At 41.5% G+C, this 15,675-nt stretch overlaps 1 protein-coding gene across 1 annotated transcript; it reads right to left on the bottom strand.

Annotated features, from left to right (window-relative positions):
* Positions 1-6,483: 6,483 nt before the first annotated feature.
* Positions 6,484-15,111, bottom strand: LOC118893109 (granzyme A). Its single transcript, XM_036848322.1, has 5 exons — positions 15,014-15,111; positions 13,129-13,276; positions 11,446-11,587; positions 8,028-8,300; positions 6,484-6,940 (listed from the first exon to the last, which is right to left on the bottom strand). The coding sequence occupies exons 1-5, from the start codon at positions 15,072-15,074 to the stop codon at positions 6,788-6,790; spliced, it is 777 nt and encodes a 258-aa protein (XP_036704217.1). The 5' UTR covers positions 15,075-15,111; the 3' UTR covers positions 6,484-6,787.
* Between the last annotated feature and the right edge of the window lie 564 nt (positions 15,112-15,675).

Genomic DNA, 15,675 nt, shown 5'->3' with positions numbered 1-15,675 from the left:
AGGGGATATCTGTATGTGTATGGCTGATTCATTTTGTTGTGCAGTGGAAGCTAACACAACATTGTAAAGCAACCATACTGCAATAAAAATTAAAAAAAAAAAAAGAATGTCTTTGATGAGACAGTAGAAACAGGAAAATTAAAAAAAAAATTTAACACATCTTTACCCTGTAGTAAATGTCTCTTTAATATTCTCTGTGATGTGGGAACTGTGCAAAATATGCATGAAGCACGTTGGCTACACATTAAAGTACGACGGTTGCTTTGGGGAAAAGCACTGGTGCAATTTGTTGAGTTGTGAACTTATCTATCTCTTTCATGGAATACTATTTTTATTCGAAAGAATGCTAACAGACAAAATATGATTATTCAGACATGGGTATTTGACAGACATTTTCTCAAACATGAATGAAGTGAGCCTGTCACTTTAGAGAAAACAATTGGCAATGTGTTGCTAATGATAAAATTAGAGCTTTCAAGTGAAAATTAGAATTTTGGGAACACCTGTGTCTGCTATCATGAGCTTGACATCTTCCAAACACTTAAGGACTTTCCCAATGAGGTGATAGTGATATTAACAAATGTATTTTAAAAAATACTGTGTAATGAATGTGTCAACATTTGGAAAATCTACATAACTCAATGAATCGATATTTTTCAAGAGAGCAATGCATGCTGTTACATGCATTTGTATTTGAATTTGCTGTCCTCTTTCCATGGTCATAGAGGAGTGAATCAGCTATTGGGGAAAAGGCCTGGAATCATATTGATTGATACATCACATAAATATTTATTGAATGCCTCTCAGGTGCCAGACACAGTGCTAAATGCTGGGGATAAGAAGCAAAGGTGAATAAAACAGATTTAATCTTTGCCATTATGGAGCATAGAGTCTACTAAGGAAGAAATTTATAAACATGTGAAATGATTTTAGATTGTTGAAAGTAACATAAAAGAAAAAAATTGGGTGCCAAAATGGAGACTACTAAGGGATGGTCTGTCTCAGAGAAGATGAGCAGCTGACATTAAAGCCCAGACCTGCCGGATGAAAGGGTGCCAACCTGAGAAAACCTAGTTTGTGGGGAGTGAGTGTGTGTGCAGGTGTGAATGTGAGTGCCTGTGGGGATGGGGATGTATGTGAGAGTGTGTGTGTGAGGGCAGGTGGGTGGGCACAAAGCCTGGTGCATGTGTGTGTGTGTGTGTGTGTGTGCGCACGTGTGTGTGTGTGTGGAACTGAGAGAAGAATATTGGCACAGCCAGAGTGGAGTGAGTGAGGCAGAGACTCCAGCTCGAGCAGGGCCTCGTACACCGTGGGAAGTCCAGATCTGTTCTCAATGTCTGTGAAAAGGCCTCTGTTAGAGGATATTTTATTTACACACTTTTGGAACAGGGTGATGTTCTTGTCCACTCCGCCCATGACAGATTGAGGAAACCAAGGCCCAGAGAGCTTGAATGGTTTATGGGGTCCTGGGGTGAGTCGGAGGCAGAGTGAAGATCAGGACCTCTGTCCCAGGTTCACTGCTCTTCTTACTCTGCCAGTCAGGGCTGCAGACGAATCGCTTCTGTAGCTGGGTTTCTGCTTAGAGAAAGTACAGTTCTTTTTGTACAGGTTGTCTCAGTGTTCTCAGTGGGGGAGATTGCTCAGGGCTGAGTGCCTTGTAGGTAACAAGCATTCAATATTTGGAATTGTCTCATTGGATACACAGAAATGTCTATTTCTACATATTTTAAAGAAGAGATAATTTAGACTTGGAGAGGGAAGGAGCAGGAAAACTGACATTTCAGAGAGTATTTTCTTGTAAGTAAGGCTTCTGAACTGCTCCAGACTTCAGCATCCTTCTCTACACAGTGAGGGAGAGAGTTGGACTAAGTGCTCTTTGGGGCCCTTCTAAGCTCAACAGTCAGTGAATATACAAGGCCAGGGTGTGGGTTTCTGAAACCACTGTTTTGATCACTTGGGGTTCTTTCAGCATGGACTTTATGCACGCTGGGTTTCAGTGAGTGGAGGTTGCTTGGTGTGCCTTCCAGGCACTGTACTTTGAACAACATGGGTTTAAACTTTGAGCATCCACTTATACGTAGATTTTTTTTCCCACTAAATAAGCACTACAGTGCTACTTGATCCTAGGTTGGTTCAATCAGCAGATTCAGAACTGTGGATATGGAGGGCCAACTATAAAGTTATACATGGATTTTCGGCTGTCCAGAGGGTCAGTGCCCCTAACCCTTGCTGTTCTTCAAGGGCCAACTATATAAATAAAGATCAGGGTAAGGGGGAGGGAGCATGAATTGGATGTGTGTGCAATAAGATTTTAAGCAGGGAAATTTAGGAAGGTGTGTTGAGAAGGTGACACTTTAGCAAAGATTTGGAGGATGGTAGGGTGCTAGTCATGAAGATATCGGGGGGAACTTTCCAGGAATAGGGGAAAAGCCCTAAGTGGGTTCCTGGTGAGTATGAGGAAGAGCAGGAAGGCCAGCATGGCTCGAGAGAAGAGAGTGAGGGGAGCACAGAAGGAAATGAAGTCAGGGGAATGCTGGAGACAAAACTGTGAGGGCCTCATGGGACCTTGACCCCAAGAGAAACAGGAGCCATTGCTGGGCTTTGAGCAGGGGAGAGACATGAGCTGAAGTGTCTGAACAGGATCACTTTGGCTGCCGTGCAGGGAGCAGACTGAATGGGGGCAAGGGAGGAAGTGGGAAGGTTAGGAGGTGATTGCAGTGATTTAGGACAGAGAGGATGGTGGGCTGGACCCAGCAGGTAGCAGCAGAGGTCACAAGATATAGTCGGATTCTGGATATATTTTGAAGGTAGGGCAGGTAATATTCCCTTGCAGAATGGTTGTGCAGTGAAAGAAAAAGAGAAGAGTCAAAAAGATTCCAGAATATTTGGTCTGAGCAACGGGGAGAATGGAGGATGGAGCTGCCATGAAATAACGGGGAAGTCTAGAGTTGATGCAGGTTTGGAAGGGAAGATATGAGGTCTGCTCCAGACAGGTTGTGCTTCAGACGTCTGCTAGACACCCAAGTGGAGCTTTAGAGTAAGGCAGCTGGCTCTAGCAGCCTGGAGTTAGGGAGATGTCTGCGCTAAAGACGGATTAGGAATTATCAGCGTGTAGATGGCACACCATCTCCAGAGTCATAGAGCCTAAATGCCATGGGAGAGGGAGTGAGGATGGATAAGAAAAGTCCCGGGATTTAGCTGCGGGTCACCCCAGCATGAAGAGGTAGAAGAGAAGAGGAGGTCCAGCAATGGGGACCGAGGAGGAGGGACCTGTGATGTAAGAGGAGGGCCAGGAGAGGGTGGCGTGCTGGAAACCAAGTGAAGAGAGCACTTCAAAGAGGAGGAAGAGCTCCACTGTGTCAAATCCTGCTGGGAAGGCAAGTAAAAGGGGACTGAAAACTGACCATTGGGTTTAACAAAATGAAGCCCTTGATGAGCCTTTTCTGTAGAGTGTGGGGCAAACGCCATATTGCAGTTTCAGAGAGAATGGAAGGAGAGAAATTGGAGTATAGACATCTCATTTGAGGAGTTTTGACATAGAACAAAACAGAGAAATGGGGAAATGCCTGGAGAAGGAGTCTTGTTTTCTTTTTTTAAGCTGGGGAAGGTAGAAGCATGTTTATATGCTTATGGGAATGGAAAAAATTGAGGATGAGGTGGCGGGGTGGGGAGGGATGCAGAATTGCTGGAGCTGATGTCTTTGAGTTGGTGAAAGGCACTCCTGAAAATCCATGTTGCAGTTTACTCTCTGCTGAAGCTCTGGAGGCCTAACCCACGTACCCAAACTTGGAGGAGAGTAATGTTTAAAATGGAGAGCAGATTTAGCACACTATCGTGTGACAGAAGAATGGCATTTTTCACTTGCTCTGGGCACATCTTCTCTCCTCGCAAGGCACATCAGCTTGAAGGCTGAAGATTGCTTGGTTAGATAGGATTTTATAACTCCCCTAACTCCTACCCCGAATCTGAAATCACATTTCCTTCCAGTAAGACTTTCGCCTTGCTGATCTAGTGCTGTCTCTCTCAAAGGAGCTGACATCAGGCCTCCAGAATCAGCATACCGTAAACAATAAACACTGACAAATGATTCTTTGTTATCTCTCCTTTTTCAGAAAGTGCTCTGTCCCTCCTGTCTCTTTTCCTTAGACATACTGGTGATAACAGAGAGGATTAGATTACAGAATAGCTTTCTTCAGCTATTTCTCAATCTTTAGGATGCCCTTTGGAGATACTGTATGACTTGTTCTTCTCAAGTCTATTTAGTGAGCTCTTGACAACTCCTCCCTTTGGGTGGGATGCTTGGGTAACCCCTGTGCACCCATTGAAAGCTGCTGCTTCTAGTTTCAGTCTTAGAAGACAGACAGCTCTTTTTTTTTTTTAAATTGAGATATAATTCACATAGCATAAACCCGGCCATTATAAAGTGTACAATCCAATGGTTTTTAGTATATGCACAAGGTTGTGCACCCATAACCATAACCTAATTCCCAAAGATTTTCATCACTCCGAAAAAGGAAGCCCCGTAACCATTAGCAGCCACTCCCTGTCCCCCACTTCCTTCTACCCCTTGGCAAATACCTATCTACTTTCTGTCAATAAATTTGCTTATTCTGGACATTTTCTATAAATGGAATCATACATGTGGCCTTTTCTATCTGGCTTCTTTCACTTAGAATAGTGTTTTCAAGCTTTAGCTGTGTTCAGCCATGTTCATACATGATACCATGTATCAGTACTTCATTTCCTTTCATGGCTGAATAATATTGCATTGTATGGACATACCATATTTTGTTTATCTGTTCATTAGTTGTCGACTTTGGGTTGTTTCTACTTTTTGGTTATTACGAACGATGTTGCTATAAACATTCATATACAAGCTTTTGTGAGGACATGGATTTTCGCATGTGCCCAGGAGTGGGATTGCTGGGTCATATGTTGACACTATGTCTAACCTTTTGAGGAACAGGCAAACTTTTCCACAGTGTCTGTGCCGTTTCACATTCCCATCAGTGTTGTAGGAGGGTTTCTCTACATCCACGCCAACACTTGTTATTGTCTGTTTTTTGATGACAGCCATCCTAGGAGGTGTGAACTAGGAGGATGGGACCACTCAACTTCAGATTTTTGGGGGCACCTCCCATTAGACCCTTTTATGTTACTGTTTACAGATGTGAAAATGGAGGCACAGACTAATTCCCTGCTCAAGGTCTTATACTATCCAGTGATGGAATTGGTGTCTGACTTGTGAACCAGTGATTCTTTCCACCAGGCTGTTGTGATGTCTGTGGCATTCTAGTCAGGAATCTGAAATTTTCATTGGTCTGTCTAAATACAGGGAAGATCTCAGCAGGAAGGCTCTGAGGGCTAATTGTGAGGTCTGCTGGGAGTGTGAAATATTATTTATCTTTTCCCCCATCACCTTCCCAACACAGTAGACAGCCTTACTCTGTTATGTGTTCTTCAGAACCTGAAGCAGATGTCCTCTTATTTATGGATTTCTCCTTGTTTTCTACTAGACTTCAAATATTTTGAGGGCAGTGGTCATGTCTTAGTATTTATAAATCTGGACGTAATGCCTGGTACATGGTGGGCCCTCAGGAAATGTTTGAGGAATTAAATTGGATAAATCACCCAGGATTATTAGAGAATGAGTTTATTATAAATCAACCCTGTGGAGAAAAACACAACAAAAAGATGAGATACAAATGGTAGGTGATAAAAAAGCCACTTTCCTTTATTACATATCACAATCTATTAAGAATAACATAGAACTAGACGCAGACGTAGAGAATGGACATGTGGACATAGTGGGGATGGGGAGGCTGGGACGAACTGTGAGAGTGGCATTGACATATATACCCTGCCATGTGTAAAATAGATAGCTAGTGGGAAGCAGCCGCATAGCACAGGGAGCTCAGCTTGGCGCTCTGTGATGACCAAGAGGGGTGGGATCAGGGTGGTGGAAGGGAGGCTCAAGAAGGAGGGGATATATGTATACATACAGCTGATTCACTTTGTTGTACAGCAGAAACTAACACAACATTGTAAAGCAATTATACTCCCCCCAAAAAAGAATAACATAGAATGAAGCTTAGTACTTGCATATATAAATTGATTAGCTAAGGCAAAATACATATCAAGATACTGGTTGGACCGTGGCCTATTGGTCTATGAAATTTTAGTCTACTTGTAATTAATAAATGATACAATTGCCCTGAACTATCTCTAACCTCAAATTCCAAATTTTCCAACTATCTAAAACACACATTGCAACTTTCCCACTGTATTTATAATTAGAATTTTTGTAAAAAGTTAAACTATATGGAAGCATAGAGTAAGAAGTGAAAAATCCCTCTTTATCTCTGTCCTTATTCCAACATGGAATAGAATATCAGGCTCTAAATTCCTAAGGCCACAAATATTTTGGAGTTTCATTTGGAAGAAAGAAGAATATTCTAAATTTCCCTGAGATTGACTTCCTTTTAAGGATGAATACAAAAGTGACAGTCCTCAAATTCTGAATAAAACAGAGAATCAGAATCACTGAACTGGGGAACTTTTTCTCAAGGGACATTTCTTGCCATGGATAGAGAACATGTGATGAATCAGTCTTCACTAATCGTGGAAGAGTGAAGGCAGGAGGTTATTTCTTTCATTGCTGATTTTATTTCAGACAGGCTGTCATTTGTACATGGGGTTAAGAGGGTTGTGAGGTGTTTCTTCAGATAGGTCAAGTTAAAACCGCCTTTACTTGGTTACCTCAATTTTCTACTTTGAAGAAGAAATGTTATATGGCTCCTGCAATGGTTTTCTTTATCCAGTTGAGGTATCTTTTGGTAAGGAGAATATAGATGCCAGGCTTCTGGGGGTTACCACACTTCCCAAAGGAAGTGACACCTCTGAAAACGTTATCACATATCAGAGGACTTCCAGAATCCCCCTGGAAAAGAAAGTCATATGTTTTAAACAGAAGTGCTTTCCAAAGATATTTACTTACCTTTTTAGTCATTCATTTATTCACTCATTCGCTCATACATTCTCTCTTTCCTTTTTAAAGGCTAATTTTATATCTCTTTTTATTAATTGTCTGCCCTCAGCATCAATTAACACAGATCAGTTTATATTTTCCAATCATTTTCATTTTGAAAAAGGCAATTCTGGAGAAGATGTACAAACTCATTTTCATCGGTAAAACAAAGAAAGAATAACAAAGGAAGCCTTTAAAATAATTGTGAAAAATAATTGTCTCCTTCAGTTGACCTGTATCCCCTTTTCTTGGTCAGTAGATATTAGGGGAAGAAACTGAATGTAGGGGCTGCCTGAAGGCATGAGATGGGATCTGATCCACTCCCTGCGCTGAAGGAGGACACAGGTTAAGCTGTCTCAGACCAAGGAGTATTTGTGATAGTTCAAAAAATTTTTAGGGATCTTTTCCAGTTTTCATCAGCCCTCATTTCATATTCTCTCTGACCTTGCAAACCACTTCTGGATCATGAGTTCCAAATAGGACCAAACCATAGTCAAGCACATGGAGAGGCAGAAAAACGCAGGAGGTGGGAGTCAGATGGCCCCAGTCTAAGTCCAGGTCCACCCCACTGACAGCCGAGTTATCTAACTTGGGGAAGTAACTTTCTAAGCCTTAATTTCCCTAACTGTAAAATAGAGTTGGTAATAATAGTGTCTATCCCATGGGGCTATTTGAGGATCAAGTGGCATAGAGTATAGAACTTGACATAGTTCCTGCAATCTGACAAATGCCAGCTGCTGTGACCAGTTTTGAGAGGGCTGAACAGCACCCATAAGCGGTGGTTAAGTGGGATCCTGATTATTAGGAATGAGAGAAGTTTCCCTGGGCAGAAGGTTTCCCTTGAGACAAAGGAGCACACACCAGCCCAGTGTCAAGCTGACGTTCTTGCAGGCCTCACACATAAAAAGTAATAATGACAGTCCGCCCTCTTGTTCCTAGGCACTCTATTTAACCTGATTTCCTATAGCCCCCAAACGGTTAAAATTTTTAATTTACTTACTTCACATGAATCATCTTCACCTTTTCTACCACCAGCACAGATCATACTGAGATCAATAACCGGATTAAAATTATAGTGCCGGGCATCATTGCATATTTTCCTATCTATCACAGTAATGTTGGCTTCTCTCAAGGCACTTGAAATTTTGCACAAGTCTTTTTTGGTGCTTCCCCATCCTGCCACATGACACTTGGTGTGGGGTTTGACATCGTCTCCTCTTTTTGGTAGCTGAAGTATTCCTACAGCTTTGGTCATAGTTGCTTTACCATCCAGCTAGAAAAGAGACAGGAGATGCAGTTTTAGGGAAGGACAACAGTAACCAAACCCAGAACACAGCTCTGACTGCAATAGATATCTTGCTTATTTAGCATGTTCTTACGAAGGACATGGCCATAGTCCTGTTCCAACCTAATTGACCATCAGTTATTGATTTTTTAAAAGTCACAGCACACCTTTTCATGCATGTTTTGCTAGGCTAGTCTAGATAAACTTCAGTCCAGCTGACCTGTCAGCAGTGATGAAATTATGTTGGTGGTGACTGACAGTTCCGGGGTTGAAAAGCTGTACTGGAGAGTGCAATCATTATTTTATTCAGGTGGTCTTAGGTTTGTGAACTGACTGGTATTGAGACCAATGGAAGGAAGCCAGGGCTCCAGGTGCAGTGGGGCGGGGTGGGAAAGGGGCCGGTGTCCTCATTTTCCGCTTTAGTGGAAATGTGGCTTCCCCGCTTCTGAGCAAGTGCAAACCAGCTTAACTGCCTTTGAGGGCTCACCCACACTCTGACCTTTTCTTTGATTCACTAAGCTCTCTTCTTGGCTCACCACCTTGCTTTCTCTCTTTCTGAAAAGTCAAGGCAAGGAGAGCAGGGAGTGTGATCAAGGTTGAGTAGAGGGTAGAGGAAGATAATTCTACTTCTTTCTTTTCTTCTTGCCTCAAGCTGTAGGGAGTCCTGGTATTACAGACCTTCTAAAAACATAGGAGCACAGCAGCAAAGGCCACTGTCACATTCCTATCATTGCATTGCTTTCAGACCCCACTTCCTGACATTAGACAGTCCCCACTTCCTCAGTGCCCACTCTGAGTTGCTGGTGTGCCCAACCCTTACCCTGCTAGCACTTTGAAAGTGAGATGGCCATAGTCTAAAATCTCTCCATAGAACATGACTTCAAATGCCTACACGCAACGTCTCTGCTTCTCTCCTACTCATGCTTTCTCACAGCCTTCATGCTTGTTGTCTGGTTGGATGGACAAGGAGACAGGAGAACCCCCAGAAAGGACTTCAGGTCTGAATGAATGGATCGGAATTGGAGTCGGGGTGCATATGTTTGTAAGTAGCTCTCCTGGGGTCAGACACACACAGCAGCGATGAGCACATCGGGAGGTTTTAACCGTGGAAAGTTAACCACAAGGAGGTTCTCACACCCTCTTTGTGAGTTCTCTAGCAAAATCACCCCACTGACCACAGTGTCAGAGGTGAGAGGGAGTTTCCTGACTCTACTTCAAGACCAAGAACCCCTCGCACCCCCTACTCACCCCACACTATTGTAAAGGAAAGATTTTTAGTTCCTGAAGGAGACTTGACAACTGCTACCACTTTCTTGAAACCTGAGCGCAGAATCTCTTCTCTTGATGACCTTTGCCACTGTCTGGCTTAATTCCATCCCTTATCCAAAATTATTCAGGAAATATTTATGGAGGGCCTACTATGTACTAGGAACTATACTACCTGATATAGGGCATACAAATAAAAAGACAAAAATATCTGTTCTTTGAAGCTTACATTCCAGCGAGGGGGGCAGACAAACAAACTAAAGTACATCAGAAGTGCGTACTGTGGAGAAAAACGCAGGAGGGAAGTAGGCCAGGGAGTGCCCTCTACTGGGCAGGGGAGGGAATTGCCTTTCCCTGCCCAGGGAGGGGGACTGGAGGGGATTAGAGTATAGGGGAGGAAGGGTGACCTGAGAGAGAGGCCCAGCCTGAGAGTCTCAAGGCAGATAGTATGCGGGTCACTGATAAGTATTGGGGAGCAGGGAATGTGGGGAGTTTGCCGGAAACACATGGCACTCTAGGACCCTCTCTTTACTCCTCCTGATGAGGGTGTGTGGATCCCCTGAGCATCCTCTTGACTCCTGCTAGGGAAGTTCCTCATCAAGCCCCTTGGGACAAGTGTGAACCTCAGCTCACACTCTGCCTTCCAGTTCTGCCTTTTCTATTATACTTTTTGCACAGCAGCCAGATAATCCTTCTAAAAACAAGTCTGATCATGTCACTGCCCAGCTTAACACACTTTCCCATCTCCTTCCCCATAAAGTTCAAACTTCTTCCCATGGTTCACAATATCTGGGTCCCCTCTTTCTCAAATCTCATGATAACTTCCCTTTCTTCCCTTCTTCTTCCAAATGCATTTTCCAGAAAGACTCCTCTTATACACACTGCTCTTCCTGCCTGAAAGGCCCTTTCCTCCTTCTTTCCTACTAACTCCTGCACCTTCTCTAAGAAAGCTTCCCTGACCACCTGGACACACCATGTGCTCCCGTAGAGTCCCCTTCTTAGTCATCTCCATCACGGATGAGTCACATACCACCAGATCAGAGCTGTTGATATATTTGTCTGTCTCTCCCACTAGACTGTGAACACTTTGAGAACAGAACCTATTTACCTTATGAGGAAGAGAAAAGCTTACTGACAATCACAGCTGGGCCACGATTTTTCCTGTTGATCACGAACACTTGTCATAGAGCACCAATATCAGACAAGGTGAGCCTCAAGAAGGGAGCAAAACCTAGGCCGCTCTGCAGTCACGTTTGAGTACAGGCAAAAACAAGGTCATTGTGCCCACCACAAAAATGACCAAGCGCCCCCTATCGGCTAAAATGAGTGATTGCTGCTTCTTATCAATCACAGGTTTAGTCTCCTAGATAAGTAAGATTCACTGAGATACTCAGTCATAGAATTACCCCACTTCCTGACAACAGTCAGTTCAGAGCAAACTCCTACTTCCTAGAACCCTCCCCCTCATCTGACACAAGCCCAAATCCTAGGATAAGCCCCATCTAACACTCTCTTACTGAGCCACCCCGTGGTTCCTCATGGTGTACAGTCTCCCTTGCTGAGCAAGAATCAACAAATGCAACTTGGTTTGACTGCAGTTGAGTTGCTGGTGGCATTACCACTTTGGATTGACAGGTCTTATCACAGTAGGACTTCTGTCAATATCTGTTAAATTGAACTGAATTCCAAGAGGGTGAACATCTGTACAATTGCGCTGGGTCCCAGCTGTCCTTCTTACCCCTACATCCTGGCATTAGCCAACCACTGGCTATGAGGCCAGTGTGTAAAAACTAGTTTCAGGTTAAACTGACCAAATTTCAAAATTCAGCAATTTCAAAATAGTTATTGAAAAAAACCCCATATTTACCTGAAGGAGTTGAAGATCCCCTTCAAATGTCTGTGGATTGAAGCATGGATGGGGAATTGCCTTTTTAATGGAAAATACTTGATCATATTTCTCTTTATGGGAGGTAGAGTGGGCCCCAAGAATAACTCGAGGATTGCCCTTCCTGGAAAAAAACAAGGACGATGTATCATTTATGTGAGAGAATAGATGAAATTAAGCATGAACTTAATTTATTAAATCTGACCAGTTATTTCAGATGGTTTCCTATTTATAAACAAACACAGCAAGGCAGGGGGGAATTTATGAGGTTTTTTCTTTTGGTGTTTTAGTTATTTTCACCTAAAACTCCCAAGACATGTGTTATCTTAGGTGCTTCAGCTTCACATCTTTTCAAGGAAGAAGCAACAGGAGAGAAATCCCAGGTCTTTTGGCAGAGGCAAGAGCGTTGGGTTGGCAAGGCCTGGAGAGGTATGCTTGGGTGCTGACCAAAGAGGACTGCTGCAGGAAGAGGAGCTGCCAGTTTCTCCATCTGCCTTGGATTTGTGGAATCAACACCTAATGGAAGAGACTCAACCCAAGAACTAGAGACTAAACCTAAGAGTGAGAGCAGGGGTAGTGGGTTTGCTTTTCTGTGTTTCAGGGAGACAGTGTACCTTGCTTAAGTCTTCAAAGATGACAAAGATGGAAAAGAGTCAGGCTTTTAATAGGTAGGACTGAAGAAATGAATCGACTTTATAGTGAAATTTTAAAGCTGAACCTAAATACACACACACACACGAGCAAATAAACTGCTAGCCCCTAAGTCTAGTTTGTGAACCTAATGATAGCTAATCTGGGAGAGGTGGGCACAAGGATTTCTTGATTTGCCAGACAGACTTTGCACCAAGTGGGTCTGTTAATCAAGAGTGCCAGTGGTGATCTTCATAGTGTACGTTGTGCTGAATTTCCTACTTGATAAATTCTCATTTGATACAACAACATAATGCAGATCTGTTTTGATCTTCTTTGTGGGAAGCTAGTTTTTAAGTCTCTTTTTTTATTCATGCAATTTATGCAAAAGTGAGCAGGGAAATAGTAGGTACCAACAAGAGGTACTGATAAAGAAAACAGCAGCATATCCTTGTGATAAACATTATTTTGACTTTCAAATCACAATTAAGAAAAACATTAGTTTGAACCATAGGAAATGGCTATTTTGTAAAGTCAAACAGTTAAATATCAGTAATTTCTTATGGTTCAATCTAATATGTAGCAACATGGGACAAAACTAATTATATAACAGTAAGTAAATTGCTTGTAATCATAGAGAACACTTAACTTGCTCAACTGTGTAAAATATACTTATGGAAAAAGCTTGCAACAAAATATAGCAAAATATTAACAGTGATTGTGTGAAGTTGATAAGATTATGAGTGCTATTTCTCACCATTTTGTTTTTCAAAATGTTGATAATATTGTTATTTATAGTGAAAAAAATTTTTAAATAATATGAGAAAATGGTCATGCATTTCAATTTTATTCTATAGGATCTGGCCTTTGCTTATAGAGATAAACGTAATAATAGTCCGTATCAGTGACTGTGCTTGTGCACTTTCTTCTCCATCTCTACCTAATTTTGGTTTTGGACTTCATTTTCACAGCCCCTGTCCCCCGCACCCCACCCCCCAAACTGCCTGAGAATGAGAGGAGCTCAGAATTACTTACAGGTCACAGTGAGCAGCTGTCAACACCCAGTTTTCTTTGATCAAAGCCCCTGCACAGACTTTCAGCCCTTTGATTAGAGCCATGTAGCGTCTTGTGTGAGGTGGCACTTCTTTTCCTCCTATAATTCCCTCACAGGATACTGGAAAAACTAAAAGAGTGATCCAGAGTGAAATCCTATCTTACCAAGTCATGCTTCCCTCTGAAAAGTTCTGATATAATGAATAGATCCAGATCGAGTACATAGATGTGCACTCTGTGTCAGGGAGAGAAGATCAAAGCAGTCCAGGTGGCACAGAGTTTTTAAAATTTTCCATGACAGCTCTGTATAATAGTATCTTGAACTTAAACAATCTTCTCTTCCTCAAGAATGCAAAGCACCTTTAACATAATGTCTGTCTCCTTCCTATCCCTGGGAGGTCGAAAATGTCAGGCAATAGAGTCTCTTTTCTTAAAGCTCAAAAAGCAAAAAGATTAAAGACTTAACATCACACAGTAAGAGCAGATTGGGGAGAAACCCCATTCTCCTGTTTCTGCCATTACTAGTCTGTTCACTTCCTATTACAGGCTGCATTGTCTCAGTCTTGGGTTGGACACTGTTATTGACCTTAAAAATCTCAGTGTTCCATGGCGAGATTATTATTTGGAATGATGGTTTGGTAAGTTATATTAAATTCAAAGAAAAAAAATCAACAATATAGTAGCAATAATAATGAAAGCATCTATGATTTACCAGGCACTGGTTAGTTTCAGACACTGGTTCTGATGTTTGCTACAATGCAAGGTGGGTGTTATTATTCCCATGTAGAGATAAGGAACATGAAGTTTAGACAGGGCAATTACCTCACCCAAGTTCACACAACTAATAAATAGCAAAGCAGTCTTCTAATACTGTTCCACATCATGAAAAATCATACTCTTTCCATTGTGATGCAGTGTTTGCCTAAAGTAGTGGCTCTGCACCTTTGTTAGTTTCGAAATATAGAGCCATTTGAGAATCTGATATAGTACAGACACACAGATGCATGTAAATATATGCATACAGTTTTGGGAGAGTCACAGACTTCTTGATGCCCATCCATGGCCTTGAGGGAGCTCGTGGATCCCACATTAAGAATCCCAGCTCTGAAGGTATCATTGAGCTATAAGATATCATAGTGTGTGGTTAAGAACCTGAACTCTGGGTTCAAATTCCAGCCCTATTACTTACTAGTTGATGACTTTAGTAAATTGACTTAGCCTATCTGTGCCTTGGTTTCCTCATATATAAAATGGGCTGATAACAATGATACTTAAGAAGAGTATATGTAAAACACGTAGAATACTGCTATACTTCATTGTAAGTTTTATGCAGTGTTGGCGTGCGTGCACACACACACACACACGTGCACACACACACACACAGTTCATTAGATTATTTTACATTGATGTTATTGCTTTCTTCACCACCCCCACTGCTGGAAATAGACACTCACAAATACCTTCTGAAAACCAAAGTTTTAAGATTTATCTGAGAGCTATGACTACTCAGTTGTATCTGTATGACTGAGCCCTCCAGTTAATAAGTAATCTATCCATCCCCAATTTAACGGCTTTGTTGGTTTTTCACTTGAAGATTGAGCTCTGTAGATCTGGCCTGAATTTATGATAACCTCCAGATATAGTTAATGCTTTCATATTTTTGCTGTAGACACAATAGGGTATGTTTTCATCTTAAAAAGCCAATATGCCATTTAGATAGCAAAGAAAAAAGGTAACATGAAAAATTATTGGAAATTAAGTTGTGATTTCTTTTTCCCTTTTACACAATATTAAACAAAAATTAAAGCAATATAAAATTCTATTTTCTTATAAGCAAAACTAAAAAGCATATGGAAATATGTCTTACCTCCAGGAATTAGAAGGAGACACATGCCAGTGGGAAAAGAGAAAGGGAAAGGAATTTTCATGGCTTCTGTTACTCACATATGAAGACTATTTAGTTTCAGGTACTGACTTAGTAATATATAATGAAACACAAAGGATGTGGGTTTTTTCTTTTTATCTTTCTCTGCTATGTGGCTAAAGAGTTTGGTATTTTATTGCAGAAAAACATAGCTTTATTTTAGAGATGGTGTGGTTACTTATTTGTTTCACATTTCCTTCAGGGTTAGACCTTTCCTACCTTAAAGGGTAAATATGAAGCCATGGGGACTGTTTCATTTTTATTTATTATTATTATTTTTTAATACATCTTTATTGGAGCATAATTGCCTCACAATAACGTGTTACTTTCTGTTGCACAACAAAGCAAATCAGCCATGGGGACTGTTTTAAATTAAGATCATTAAACAGAAAATTGCTCTTCTTTGGCAACTTTTTCACTTTCTAACATGAGTTTATTTTAAAAAGCTGAGAATTCAAGTCTATATAAGAAATTATTTTGAAATAGCATCTTTAAACCTATTGTAGTGGGGGAAAGGACAGATATTTGATGCATTCATTGTTGAGATTGGTGGGTAATCATCAAGGGAAAACTGAAGTTAGATTCTTAAAGCACACCATTCAACT

The sequence above is a fragment of the Balaenoptera musculus genome, chromosome 3 (genome assembly GCF_009873245.2).
Source record: "Balaenoptera musculus isolate JJ_BM4_2016_0621 chromosome 3, mBalMus1.pri.v3, whole genome shotgun sequence".
NCBI lineage: Eukaryota > Metazoa > Chordata > Mammalia > Artiodactyla > Balaenopteridae > Balaenoptera > Balaenoptera musculus.
The sequence above is the reverse complement of the archived record's forward strand: the minus strand, read 5'-3'. Positions and strand labels throughout refer to the sequence as shown.